Genomic DNA, 14888 nt, shown 5'->3' on the forward strand with positions numbered 1-14888 from the left:
GGTGGATGATATAATATAATGTGAATAATTTTATGCTGGTCTCTTTTGCTCAGCATTGTGGTTATAAGTTACTCTGTTGTTACATGTAGCAGTGAGTTATTCATTTTCAGTGCTGCATTTTATTCCATTGTATGAATATCATAATTTGTTTAACCAATCTATTTGTTAAGAATTAAAAAAAAAACTAGAAACCACTCTAATATCCATCAAGAGTAATGCTGCTATTAGGTCATAGAATATGAACATGTTCAAAGGTAGAAGCTACTGACAAACCTTAGTATTCACTTTTATAGCTTTTTTTTTCAATTTAAAGTTATACTTTTGTTGCTAATTTCATGATGTGTGTGCACATAAAGTATAGTTGACACACGTTACATTAGTTTCAGATGTACAATAGAGGTTGGACAAGTGTAGCTACACTGTGTAATGCTATTATACCATTGGCTATATACACTATGCTGTACATTTTATCTCCACGATTTATTCCATTACAGGAAGACTGTATCTACCATTTCCCTTCACCCACTTTGCCTAACCCCTTACCCTTCTCCCTTCTGGCAGCCATCAGTTCTCTGTATTTATGGGTCTGTGTCTGGTTTTTGTGTATTTTTTAGATTCTACATATAAGTAAAATCACATGGTATTTGTCTTTCTCTAACTTATTTCACTTAGCATAATACCTTTAGGTCCATCCATGTTGTCACAAATGCTAAGATCTCATTCTTTTTTATGGCTGAATAATATTCCATTGTGTGTATCTTCCTTCTTTGTTGGTGTTTTGAGAATTTTCCCCAGCTTTATTGAGGTATGATTAACAAAAATTGTATATATTTAAGGTGTACAAGTGTATATACTTAAGATTCACAATTGTATATATTTTTATTTTTTAAATTCCAGTATAATTAACATACAGTATTATATTAAGTTTTAGGTGTACAATATAAGGATTCAATTCTATAATTATGTACATTCATAATGCTCATTGTAATAAATATACTATTAATCCCCTTCACCTATTTCACCCATTTCCCCCCCCCCCCCACCTTTTGTTCTTTATATTTAAGAGGGTTTTTTTTTTTTTTTTTTTTTGGTCTCTTTTTTTCCTTTGTTGTATGGTACTGACACATAAACAGACACGTAGATCAATGGAACAGAATAGAGAGCCCAGAAATAAATCTATACTTGTATGGTCAGTTAACCTACACAAGGGGGCAAGATTATACAATGGGGAAAAGATAATCTCTTCAAAAATGGTGCTGGAAAAACTGGACAGCTACATGCAAAAGAATGAAACTTAGCCATTTTCTTACACCATACACAAAAATAAACTCAAAATATATTAAAGACTTAAATGTGAAACCTGACACCATAAAAGTCCTAGAAGAAAACTTAGGGAGTAATGTCTTTGACATCAATCTTAGCAACATTTTTCTGCATAGATCTCCTTGGACAAGGGGATCAAAAGCAAAAATAAACCTTGGGACTACACCAAAATAAAAAGCTTTTGCACAACCATATCTTCTTTATCCATTCATCCATCAGTGGAAACAGGTTGCTTCCATATCTTGGCCGTTGTAAATAACGTTGCAGTAAACATAGGGGCGCAGATATCTTTTTGAATTCATGTTTCATTTTCTTTGGGTAAATACACAGCAGTGGAATTATTGGATCATGTGTTTCTATTTTTAGTTTTTGAAGGACCTCCATACTGTTTTTCGCAGTGGCTGCACCAATTTCCATTCTACCAACAGTGCACAAGAGTTCCTTTTTTTTTTTTTTTTTCCAGCTCCTCGTCAACACGGCTATCTCTTGTGTTTTTGATTCTACCCACTCTGAGAGGTGTGAGGTTATCCCTCACTGTGGTTTTGATTTGCATTTCCCTGATGATCAGTGATGTTAAGCATGTTTTTCATGTGTCTGCTGGCTATCTGTATGTCTTCTTTGGAAAAATGTCTAGTCAGCTCCTCTGCCCATTTTTAAATTGGATTGTTTGGGTTTTATTGGTGTTGAGTTATATAAGTTCTTTATGTATTTTGGATATTAACCCCTTATCAGATCGTTTGCAAATATCTTCTCCCATTCAGTAGGTTGCCCAGTTGTTTTATTGGTTCCTTTTGCTGTGCAAAAGCTTTTTATTTTGGTGTTGTCCCAGTAGTTTATTTTTGCTTTTGTTTCCCTGGCCTGAGGAGATATATGTAGAGAAAAATGTTGCTAAGGTCAGTGTCAAAGAGATTACTGCCCATGTTTTCTTCTAGGAGTTTTATGGTTTCAGGTCTCATATTTAGGTCTTTAATCCATTTTGAGTTTATTTTTGTGTATGGTGTAAGGAAGTCATCCAGCTTTTCCAGAACCATTTATTGAAGAAACTTTCTTCTCCCCATTGTAAATTCTTGCCTCCTTTGTCATTGATTAATTGACTATATAATGGTCATCTATTAATGGCATCTATAATGGCCATCTATAAACTATGTGCCAGTACCATTGATTACTACAGTTTTAGAGTATATTTTGAAATCTGGGGATCTGATATTTCCATCTATGTTCTTCTCAAGATTGTTTTGGCTATTTGGGGTCTTTTGTGGTTCCATTCAAATTTTAGGGTTATTCATTCTAGTTCTGTGAAAAATGCTGATGGTATTTTCATAGGGGCAATCTGTATATTGCTTTGGGTAGTATGGAAATTTTAATAATTTTAATTCTTCTAATCCTTGAGTGTGGAATATCTTCCCATTGATTTTATTTTCAGTTTCTTTCATCAGTGTTTTATAATTTTCAGAGTTTATTAAGTTTATTCCTCGGTATTTTATTCTTTTTGGTACAATTATAAATGGACTTATTTTCTTAATTTCTCTTTCTGCTTCATTGTTAGTGTATAGAAAAGCAACCAACTTCTGTGTATTTTGTATCCTGAGCCTTTACTGAATTCATTTACTCTAATAGAATTTTATTGTAGTCTTTAGGGTTTCTCTGTATAGTGTCATGTCGTCTGCAAGTAGTGACAGTTTAACTTCTTCCTTATCAATTTGGATACCTCTTTCTTGTCTGATTGCAGTGATTAGGACATCCACTACTATGTTGAATAAAAGTGTTGAGAGTGGACATCCTTGTCTGTTCTTGATCTTAAAGGAAAAACTTTGTTTTTCACCACTGAGTATGATGATAGTTGTGGGGTTTTCATATGATATTTATTGTGTTCAGGCATGTTTCCTCTAAATCTACTTGGTTGAGAGTTTTATCAAGAACAGATGTTGAATTTTGTCAAATGCTTTTTCTGCATCTATTGAAATGATCCTATGATTTTTATCCTTTCTCTTGCTGATGTGAGGTATCATGTTGATTTGCAAATATTGAACCATCCTTGCATCCCTGAAATGAATCCCACTTGATTGCATTCAATGATACATTAAAAAAATCATCACAGTTTGCTAATATTTTGTTGAGCAGTTTTGCATCTATGTTCATCAGGGGTATTGGCCTGTAGGTTTTGGGTTGTTTGTTCTGTAGTGTCTTTGGTTTTAGTATCAGAATAATTCTGTCTTCATAGAATGTATTTGGAAGCTTTCCTCCCTATTCTACTTTATGAAGTAACTTGAGAATAGGTATTAACCCTTTTTTTAAATGGTTAGTAGAATTCACCTGTAAATCTATCTGCTCCTGGGCTTTTGTTTGCTGAGGAGTTTTTGGATTATTTATGCAGTTTTATTAGTAGTAGTTGGTCTGTTTGTATTTTCTATTTCTTTCTGATTCAGTTTTGGAAGATTGTATGTTTCTAGGGATTTATCCATTTATTTTAGGTTGTCCATTTTTGTTGGCACATAGTTTTTCATAGTAGTCTCATATGCCTTCGTATTTCTGTAGCGACTGTTGTCTCTTCTCTTTCCTTTCTGATTTTATTCACTTTTGCCTCCTTTTTTTTTTTCTTGATGAATATGGCTAAAGGCTTATTGTCTATCTTTTCAAATAACCAGCTCTTGATTTCATTGATTTTTTCCATTGTTTCTTTTAGGCTCGATTTCATTTATTTCTACTCTTTCAATTCCTTCCTTCTATTCACCTTTGGCTTTTTTCCCCCACTAGTTCTTTAGGTATAATGTTAGATTGAGATTTTTCTTATTTCTTGAGGTAGACCTGTATTGCTATAAATTTCCCTCTTTGGACTGCTTTTGCTGAGTCCCAAAGATTTTGGATGATTGTGTTTTCATTTTCACTTGTTTCTATTTTTTTAATGCCATCTCATTTCGTATTGATCTACTGGCTGTTTGGTACATGTTGTTGGCCTCCACATGTTTATGTTTTTTCCAGTTTTTTTCCTTGTGATTGATTTCTAGTTTCATACCATTGTGTTCATAAAAGATGCATGGTATGATTTCAGTCTTCCTGAGTTTGAGACTGTTTTGTGGCCTAACATGTGTTCTATCCTGGAGACTTTTGCACTGTATCATGTGCACTTGTGAAGTGTATTCTGTTGTTTTTGGATAGAATATTCTGTATATATGTCAATATTTATGATGTATCATTGAAAGACACTGTTTCCTTATTGATTTTCTGCCTCACTTATCTATTCATTGATGTAAGTGGGATGTTAAAGTCCCTTGCTATTATTGTATTACTATCAATTTCTCCCCCTTATGTCTGTTGATATTTGCTATGTGTGTTTAGGTGATCCAATGTTGGGTACATAGATATTTGCAATTGTTATATCATCTTGTTGGATTGATCCCTTTATCATTATGTAATGCCTTTCTCTCTTGTTGCAGTCTTTGTTTTTTAAGGTCATTTCGTCTAAGTATTGCTACCCTGTTTTTTTTTCCTTCTATTTGCATGGACTATCTTTTTTTTTTTTTTTTATCTTTTCACTTTTAGTCTGTACGTGTCTTAAGGTCTAAAGTGAATCTTTTATAGGTAGCATATAGATGAGCCTTTTTTTTTTTTTAAATCCATCATGCCACTCTATGTCTTTTGATTGGAGCATTTAGACCATTAGCATTTAAAGTAATTATTGATAGGTATGTACTTATTGCCATTTTGTTCATTGTTTTCTGGTTGTTTTGGTAGTTCTTCTCTGTTTCTTTCTTCTATTGCTCTCATTCCTTGTGATCGGTGACTTTCTTTAGTGTTATGCTTGGCTTTATCTTTATTTTTTGTGTATCTGTTAAAGGTTTTGGGTTTATAGTTACTATGGGGTTCATATATAACATCCTAAGTATATGGATTTCTATATTAATGTTCACTTAAGTTTAAACACATTCTAAAAGAACTTTTTTTGCTCCACCCTCCACATTTTATGTATATAGTGTCATATTTTACATCTTTTAGTCATAAATTTTTTTTTTACTTCTAATTAAAGCCTTTTCTTTTCTACTTAAAGAAGTCCCTTTAACATTTCTTCTAAGAATGGTTTAGTGGTGATGAACTCTTTTACCTTTTGTTTGCCTGGGAAACTCTTATCTCTCCCTCAATCCTGAGTGACAGTCTTGCTGGGTAAAGTATTCTTAGTTGTAGATTTTTTCCTTTCAGCACTTTGAATATATCCTGCCATTCTCTTCTGGCCTGCAAAGTTGCTGCTGAAAAATCATCCGACAGTCTTATGGCGGGGGGTTCCCATGTATGTAATTTTCCTTCTTTCTTGGTGCTTTTAAAATTCTCTATCTTTAATTTTTGACATTTTAGTTATTATATGTTATGGTGTAGACCTCCATGGGTTCATCTTATTTGGAACTCTCTGTGCTTCCTGAACCTGGATGTCTGTTTCCTTCTCCAGATTAGGGAAGTTTTCAACTATTATTTCTTCAAGTAAGTTTTGTACACTCCTTTTCTCTCTTTCTGAGACCCCTATATATGAACATTTGTTCACTTTATGCTATGCAAAAGATCCCTTAACCTGCCCTCATTTAAAAGCTTTTTCTTTTTGCTGTTCAGCTTGGGTGTTTTCCATTACCCCATATTCCAAATTGTTGTTCTGTTCCTCTTCACCTGCTAATATGTTTATTCCCACTAGTGTAGATATATTCTTCAACTCTGATTTTTTTCATATTTTCTCTTTGTTGACGTTCTTACTGAGTACTTCCACTCTTCATTCCAGTCTGGTGAGCAACTTTATGATCATTACCTTAAACGCTTCATCAGGCATATTGCTTATCTCCATTTCATTTGGTCCTTTTTCTGAGTTGTTTTGTTTTGTTTGGAGCATATTCCTCTGTCTCCCCATTTTGCTTGACTTTCAGTCTTTATTTCTATGAATAGGCAGAAAAGATACTTCTCTTAAACTTGAAGGAATGGTCTTATGGTCATTCCTTGTGTAGGCTATGTGTGTCTGGTGACTTTGGCTGGCTGGAGCTGTGGCTGATATGGGCTGAGGATCCCAGGGTGCTCTATACTAGGGTTGCCCTGGTGTGATGGCTAGGCCTGAAGCAGGAGCAGGCCCAGGTGGTGTCCAGGACACAGAAAGTGTCCTGGAAGGAAGCTGAAGTGGATACAAGCTGGGAGGTCCTGGGGAATCTCCACAGCTTCTTTTTTACAATTACTTATTTTTAACTGCTTTTGAGGATTTCTGCAGACTTTTAGTCAGATGGTTCTCATTTTATCTCCATAGCAGCATCTTTAGGAATGTTCAGTTTGGCATAAGCTGAAAATCATGTGATGGTTTGGTGTTCCTATCACCACACTTAATAATCAAAAAGCATATTCCATAACTAGTAGCCAACATTTCAGTGTAGGATTCGTATCCCAGTTTTGCAGATCTGCCATAAGTGCATAATAGCTGAGGGTGGGCTAGAGCATCCACATTGGAATGAAATACTGAAGTTTTGGTTACTGTTAACCTTAGTTTGTATTTCTAGGAAATGTATCTTTTAAGGAATTGGGGAGAAATTGTTAAAATGCCTAAAAGTTGGAAAAAATTTCAAATGATATTCAACAAGATGTTAAGTAAACTATTAAATCAAAGACACCACCAACTACAAAGCATATAGAACAAAAATATGGGAATATTATTGGTGAGATGTTATAATTTGACAAGGATTCCCCCCCACCCCAAAAAAACCTCCAGCATTTCAAAAGAGGCAGAAACAGTCCCATAATATGTAAAATGCTGAAATTTAAAAGTTTAATCACTAAGTTTAAAAAAGTAAAAGTATTATATTCTTGTGTGTATCCATAGAAAGAATATATTACTAATCTTTAAACATATACAAGAAAAGATAGTCTTAAATATATTAAGAGTTAGCACATTCTGAGAATGGGCTATTTGTTGAAGTCGCTTTTGGCAAGTTTACCTGCTTCCCTTGGAAGTGGGCAGGTGGGGAGTAGATTAATCTGTTGCGGTATGGGTATAGCCTCTGCCCCTCTGAGAGTTGAAGACTGGACTTTGTGGTGGCATCATCCTGTGGTTCAAGGGGACTGCCCAGTCTCTGCAGGACTCTGACCTGTCCCTCCTCTCCCAGCCATCCTGTTGGCCTCCCGGGAGCTGATCCGCAGCAAGCGTCTAATGCGGATGCTAGAAGTCGTCCTGGCTATTGGCAACTTCATGAACAAAGGGCAGCGTGGGGGTGCCTATGGGTTCCGGGTGGCCAGCCTCAACAAGATTGCAGACACCAAGTCCAGCATTGACAGGTGGGACTCTGTCTGCTTCCTTATCTTCCATCTCACCACTTTGGCCTTTCTCCACCTCCTCCTCCCATTTCCAACCCAAATTCCTTGCCTTTTGTCCCTGACCTCCCCCCCCCCCACCCCCCGGCCCCATCTAGTTTCCTCCTGGCGCTCATTCCTTTACCCCTGATCTTTTATCCACAGAAACATCTCTTTGCTCCATTACCTGATCATGATCCTGGAGAAGCACTTCCCGGACATCCTGAACATGCCCTCAGAGCTACAGCATCTTCCAGAAGCCGCCAAAGTCAAGTGAGGGGCCCTTCCAAGGCTTCTTTCTCCCTGTGATCACAACACTCTTATCTAAATTTCCTTTCATTGCTGCTCTGGGATGACTAGGAATGGGCAGTGTCTCAGGGTCTGCTTTTAGGAGAACCAAATGAAGACTGGCTACTTGCTCTCAAATCCTTATTTCAGAGATGCTCCTAGGAAACACAGTGGGGAAGTGAGCCTGGGATGGGATGAATACCAATAATGGAAGTATTATTAAGCCAGTTACCCCTGGGGCAATTGGAGCTTAATCCCTCCAGAGAAGTCTAGGAGACAGGATAGGATACTTATTCTACTTATCCCACCCCAAATGGTGAGGGAGCTAGGATATTTTACCCCATCTCCTGTCAGTCACTGGCTGATAGTCTCTGGGCAGGTCATAACTCTGGCCACATGTACAGGCAGAGGGAGCTCCGGTCCCCAGAGAAAGCACTCACATCATTGGAAGTCAGGATTGTACACTACAAATGGATGGTTCAAGGGGATATGGATGTGGCACCAATGTTATCTGATATAGGCAAGAAGTCAGACCTGAACAGCCATAGACTGACAGGAGCATCTCAACAGAAGCAGCAATGCAGTGAAAAATGACTAATATGCATCAAATGCTTACTGCATGCAAGATACCATGTTAAGAGCTTATAAGTATTAGCTGGTGGTATTAAAAATAATTCAAGCCAGAGGCCATGTGTTGGAAACCTTCTAATTTCAGCATAGCATTTCTGATCTGGAAGGATCTTTACAACATAAGTTTTGACCACTGTTATTTTCTAGAAGCACAGACAGAGCACAGAGGGGAGGTGGTTTGTCAGGGCCACATGTTAGTGGCCAAAGCAGGGCCTGGAGCATGGGTCTACTGATTCCAAAGCCATCATGCTTTGCACTGCTATCTCTCTGACCCATCCTCAGCTCTTCTTCCTTCCTGTGTCTCCCTACAGCCTGGCAGAGTTGGAGAAGGAGGTGGGTAACCTCAGGAGGGGCCTCAGAGCGGTTGAGGTGGTAAGTACATCATCTATGCCTGCCTGGGTTTGAGGGGGTGTTTTCAGAGGCAGATCTGCACCTGCTGCCTGTGTCTGTGCCGGAGGCTGTACCTTGTGCCCGTTCCCAGGCAGGAACTTTGGGACACGAAATGCATCAGAGCCTACTGTCTGGGGGTCTACTGTCTGGGGGGTCCATCATTTGATCAAGTAATAGGCAGCAAAAGAGCTAGCCCTCAGGAAAGGATGACTGGATGACTTAAATTTAGACTCTCAAAGAGGGACATCAGACTAGCCATATCACGCCCAGCATGTCTGTTGGGCAGTGGAGTAGAAAGAACCATAAGTGGGCACTTGCTTAAGTCTGATTCAAGTGGATGTGAAAGAGTATCTGTATCCCTGGGAAGCCAATTAGGGACAGTAGCACATAGTGTGACACCAGGCACAGCTGTCCCCAGAAGTTCCTGCCTTCTGTCTCTTCTCCCTGGGCCAGTAGAGGACGCAGGGCCTGCATTCTTTTCTGGAGACTCAGGTGTCTAATCATCACCATTCATGCTCTGATGGCTTCTCAGATGATATCATCTCTGGCCCTAGGCTAGGCTGGCCCCATATGGCAATGTCCCCAGTCCTATGTCTTCCACATTTGGGAACTGGAGACCCTATCTTTACTGGGGGAAGGGGTAGTAGGCAGATAAGGGGAGAATGAGCTTAGAGAATGAGAAAGAACTTTTCATTGCTGCTATGGTGGGGACAGGGGGCGATTTCCAATTCATAGCCCTTGATAGTGCTACTCAAAGCGTGGCCCATAACCAGCAGCATTCACATCAGCTAGGAGATTTAGAAACACATCTCATACTTGAATCTGCACATGCATCATCTGAGAGTCTTGTTAAAATTCAGATTCTGATTCCATAGGTCTAGGGTAGAGCCTGAGAGTCTGCATTTCTTCAAATTTCTCAGGTGATGGTGCTACTAGTTCCAGACCACATTGGGTAGCAAGGATCTAGAGAAACAAAGATGGCAGTAGTGCGTGAGGGAGAACTCTCACAACCTTTGCCACCCTTAGAATTGTGAGACTCGGGGTGTTCCCTCTTCCAAAGGCAGGACCCAGTGGTCCCGTGATTGGAAGAAGGATGGGAGATGTGGTGACCCCCAGAATTCTTGACTTTTATGCTGGCACTTATCTAACCAGCACTTCACTCTCCCTCTTCAGGAGCTAGAATATCAGAAGCGTCAGGCACGGGAACCAAATGACAAGTTTGTCCCAGTCATGAGTGACTTCATCACGGTCTCCAGCTTTAGTTTCTCAGAGCTGGAAGACCAGCTCAATGAGGCCAGGGACAAGGTAAGTGTGCCCCCAAGTCCCAGTCTGACTCCCACCCCACCCCCACTTCTTACCCATTCCTACCACCCATGGCACAGAAGGGACAAACCCAGAGTCAAGAGTTTTCAGGAAAAATAATTTCCTCACTCCTATAAGAAAAGCAATAGCATCTTTGTTGCAAAGGTGATCCATTCAGCAGGTATGGATACCATCTTGTTTTACATGATTTGTCTCATGACCTACCGAATGGGCTTGTGGAAAGGTCATTAGCCCATCAGACAAACATGTACACTGACATCCAGAGAGGTTAAGGAACTTGTCCAAGGTTTCCCAGCGGTAATGCACAGAGCTGGGTTAGAATCGTAACTCCAGAGCTCAGCTTTGATCATAGTTGCTATGCCTCTTCCTGGCTTCTCACACTAACATCCACATGGACCCTATCTATGAAGGGTCCTCACTCAGGAGGTCTGGGATGGGCCTGAGATGCCCATGCTGGCCCATGGAGCATACTCTGGTTTGAATTAGAGATGGTAGCTGTCAATAAATGTCAGAATTAGTGCCTGATACATATAATTACAGTTAATGCTTTATACCTATTAACTCGCCTCCCCCTCACAACATTATGGGGTCTATTGTCCCCATTTTATACATGAGGAAACTGGGACACAAAGGGGTTAAATTAGCCCAGGGAAACTCTATGATCTCTGAGGTCCTTTTGAGTTCTGACCAGGCAATTTGTGACCTTAGGAGGTACTTCCCAAGATCTGCAGCTGCTGATCTCATACCTACACCATAAGAGACCCAGTGGTGGCTCTGGGCAGGTGTCAGCCAGCCTGGATCCCCCACCACCCCATGGTGTCAGCCTCAGGCTTTTCCTTCGGCCTTGTCCCTGTCCTGATGATAGAGGGTGTCTCCCCACTCTGTAGCCCTGCTCCTCTGTGTCAAAACGTCCCCAGCCTTGGGCTGGGCTCCGCTCTGGCGGGAACCCAGCTTACCACGTGGGCTGAGCCCACCGTGCTTGGGAGAGACTCTCACCACCCCTTTTCCCCCTGACAGTTCTCCAAGGCTCTGATGCACTTTGGGGAGCAGGACAGCAAGATGCAGCCGGACGAATTCTTTGGAATCTTTGACACCTTCCTGCAGGCCTTCTCGGAGGCCCGGCAGGACCTGGAGACCATGCGGAGGAGGAAAGAGGAGGAGGAGCGCCGCGCACGCATGGAAGCCATGGTGAGAGGGTTGGGCTGAGTGGGGTGCTGCTGGGGAGGGCAGAGGGAGGGAGGGAGGTGGCAGGAGGGGGCCGGTGAGGCGCACAGCCACCTGTTTGACGGCCCCTCGCTCTTCCTCATCCTCCAGCTGAAGGAGCAGAGGGAGCGGGAGCGGTGGCAGAGGCAACGGAAGGTCCACGCGGGCAGCACGCTGGAGGAAGGAGGCGAGTTTGACGACCTGGTGTCCGCCCTGCGCTCGGGGGAAGTTTTTGACAAGGACTTATGCAAGCTCAAGCGCAGCCGCAAACGGTCGGGGAGCCAGGCCCTGGAAGTCACCCGGGAACGGGCGATCAGCAGGCTAAATTATTGATCCGGGGGACTGGCCACCGCAGGAGCCGGGCGACAGGGACGGACCAAGGGGCTGAGGGCATGCGGCCGTGATCCTTAAACAATTTGGTGCTCGGTTTGAATGAGCCCTGGGCTGGGTCCTGGGGTGGGGGCGGTGCGTGTGGCAGGACCAGGTGTCCCCGCACTTACCTGAAGGGGCTCCTCTCCTGTTCCATTATTCTTTCTGCATCCCGGCCCCCAGGGTCCCTCTGAGGTGGACCTGGACATCCCTGGCAGGCCGGGCTGAAGGAGCCTTGCTCCCCTGTCCCCCAGCAAGGGCACCCACGTGTTGCCACACAAGTGTTCTAGATCTAGACTGGACAGATCCATGGGCCTTGTCCAGATGTCATGTGAGGTAGGGAGTTAATGGACGGGGGGGTGCCCTAAGAGCCAGAGTGAGAGAATGCAGGCCCCCATTCCCCAAGGGGAGGCTTCATGGAATCTTGATCTGGGGGAAAACTTTCCTCTTGGATGGAAAAGGAAGAGGCATTACGTAATCTACCTAGGTATGTTTCAGAAAAAGTGTGGGGAGTGTGATGCAGGGACCAAGTCCTCAGGACACAGAGTAGCAGTGCCTGTTGCCTACATCACAAGTCCTTTGGCCCCTCTCTTGCATGTCTTAAGTCTCTCTCCCTTCCTTCCTACTGCAACCTCCATCCTATCTACTAATCCTGAATCTCAGAACCTTTGGGTTCCCATGACTATGGCTATCAGACACTTGATGAATCTGGTAAGGGAAGGGGTTCAAGAAAGATCCCGCCCATCACCACGCCTCATGCCTTGGGCATAGGGACCCTGGAACAAAACTCTCCTCACACCTCCTCTGCACAACCCAACCATTGTCTTGAAGTGAAGTGGGACCACACATGGTGTTGGCTGGGAATTCTGATAGCTTCTCACTAGAGGGCAGCACTTGAACACCAAGCTCCACTCTAGTGCTCCCTGGTCTACCACTTAATTGTTCATCAGATCCCAAACTCTGTCTAATGTCTGCCTCAGGGCAGAAGCCATGGTGAGCCCCCCCCCCCCCTCCTCTGACCTGTGAAAGACCACTCCAAACCATGTATAGCTGGCTAAGGCTGGCCCTGGGGTGTCTGTTTCTGAGAAGGTCCGCAGGGTCAGAGCTGCCCTCTGCATTTACCTGTGAGCTCCGAAGCATTCAGACTGGGAGCCAGAGCAGGCAGAGGAAGCTGGGGAGATGGGATATGGAGGAGAAAGGCCAACTTCTCTGGGGGTGTGCTGCCTGAACGAGCCAAGTTTGGAAGGCTGGGTACCAGAGATGCTGGATGGGACCAACCTCTCAATTTAGTTCTTCAGCCTGACTTCAGAGGTCCATACTGGTCCTCCCATCCACTTCCACCTTCCATTCTGTCCATCTTGAGCTGGAGGTGGGGGGCAATTGCTGTGTCGAAACAAAACTTCTGACTTCTAAAAGAAGGGAGGAGAGATCAGCTCCATCAAGGCTTTTATTTTCCATACATTTCTTCCTCCTAGAGTTGAGAGCCTCTGAGACCCTCCATCAACGAGCTCCTTGCCTTTCTATCTTCCTGCCCTTGCCTTTGTTCTCACCTTCCAACCTACTCCTCCAGCTCAGGGTTATTGCCTGGTGGGCTAGGCCCACTCTTCAGCTGCTTATCTTAGCTTTTCCCTACATCAGATTCCTGGGGCAGGGCCAGAGTAGCTGTCGGCAGGGGGAAGAAACATAGGGTTGGTGAGCCCAGCATGTGTGTTGGTTTGAGGGGAAGGGATCTGAGCAAATGCAAGCCTGGCCAGGACAGACCGGAAGAGGCCATCCTGGAGTCCAGGTGAAGGCAAGATGAAGGCTTCCAGGAAGAGCAGCTGCAGAGGGCTTTGCTAAACCCATCTGTATACCCGGCAGCCCCCCGCCACAAGCAGCTGGCCTTGGCATGATGGGAAGGTTGTGGGCACAATCACTGAAGGTCCTCTCCCAAACTGGGCTGAGATCAACCTACCCTGCAGGAGCAGGGAACAAGGGAGGGCTCCACTTCTATCCAACAGCATGTCCACATTGTGGCATTCCCACTCACCATGGAAGACTGGATACACACCAGGAAAGACAAGGAATACAGGAGCGGTTCAAGACATTGGAGCCACAGAAAAGCACACTTTGGTTTAACTGTTTACAGAGGACACATAACTTGTTCTAGGGCTCAGGCTTCTCACCCCAAAAGAATTTTCCTTCTCTATTTATTATTTTCTAGCTCTGGCCAGTAGAGTAGCCAGATCTCCAACAGTGCCTTGGACCACAGACCATCATAGTTGACTCAGCAAGAAGGGGCTGGTGCCCCATGGAGACGGTTGAGTTGGTCCTTGATATGCTCAACGTTTACGCCTATTTGTTCCTTGGTCTTTCCCCAGTGTCCTTCTCACCCCTCCTGCCACCTTCAGGTACATTTCTCCAGCTGTCTAATTTTGTGTCCAATATAAAATTCAGTTAACCGAATGCAACCTGTCCCCTTCTCAGCAGTACCACCGGCTCTTCCTCCCCGGTGAGGGAGGTCAGGTGTGCTTAGGGCAGCAGGAGGAAAAAATTCTCCAGGTGGATGGGAAGGGTCTGGTCCAGGCTCTCCCCACCCCCATCCCATTTTTACCAACTGCGGCACCATGACTGTTCCTCCAGCCTCTACCAGGGATGCCTCCAAGCCACGGCTGCTTTCACCAAGCCGTCTCAGACGACGAGCGAGGCTAATGTACAAAATCAGCATCCTTTTTACCTGCACCATTTTTATAAGAATATATTGTAATACTAAAAAATATTAAATCCATACCATCCCCATCCAGGCTGCCTTGACACTTGGGCCTTCTTCCGGTGCAGGGACTTGAGGTGTGCGGGAGAGCAGTAGTAGCCAGTGGGGTGTTGGAACCGGCGCGAATCAGCTCTGAGAGCACCAACTGTTATATTTTCAAAAGTTTGGCAAGTCAGTTCACATTGTATGGTAGCTTGAGATCAGCCATAGTCTTTGGCTTTTTCTCTTCCCAAGAGCTGGTTGTCAAACATTCGCCAGCACACCTGAGTGTAGGGTAGAGGGGAGGCAGGTGGGGTGGGGGGCACTGAGG

General features: G+C 43.2%; 1 protein-coding gene across 7 annotated transcripts in view; it reads left to right on the forward strand.

Moving 5' to 3' along the window:
• The window catches only part of DAAM2 (dishevelled associated activator of morphogenesis 2), a 118393-nt gene extending 103681 nt beyond the window's left edge, over positions 1 to 14712 (forward strand). For all 7 annotated transcript variants that reach the window (XM_042938654.1, XM_042938655.1, XM_042938653.1 and 4 more), the window contains 6 exons: positions 7443 to 7611; positions 7792 to 7899; positions 8856 to 8916; positions 10108 to 10239; positions 11275 to 11445; positions 11572 to 14712. In XM_042938654.1, the coding sequence (XP_042794588.1) occupies positions 7443 to 7611; positions 7792 to 7899; positions 8856 to 8916; positions 10108 to 10239; positions 11275 to 11445; positions 11572 to 11793 (863 nt within the window). In that variant the 3' untranslated portion in view covers positions 11794 to 14712. The remainder of the gene's footprint in view (positions 1 to 7442; positions 7612 to 7791; positions 7900 to 8855; positions 8917 to 10107; positions 10240 to 11274; positions 11446 to 11571) is intronic.
• The last annotated feature ends 176 nt before the right edge of the window (positions 14713 to 14888 follow it).

The sequence above is a fragment of the Panthera leo genome, chromosome B2, assembly GCF_018350215.1.
Source record: "Panthera leo isolate Ple1 chromosome B2, P.leo_Ple1_pat1.1, whole genome shotgun sequence".
In the NCBI taxonomy this organism is placed as follows: Eukaryota; Metazoa; Chordata; class Mammalia; order Carnivora; family Felidae; genus Panthera; species Panthera leo.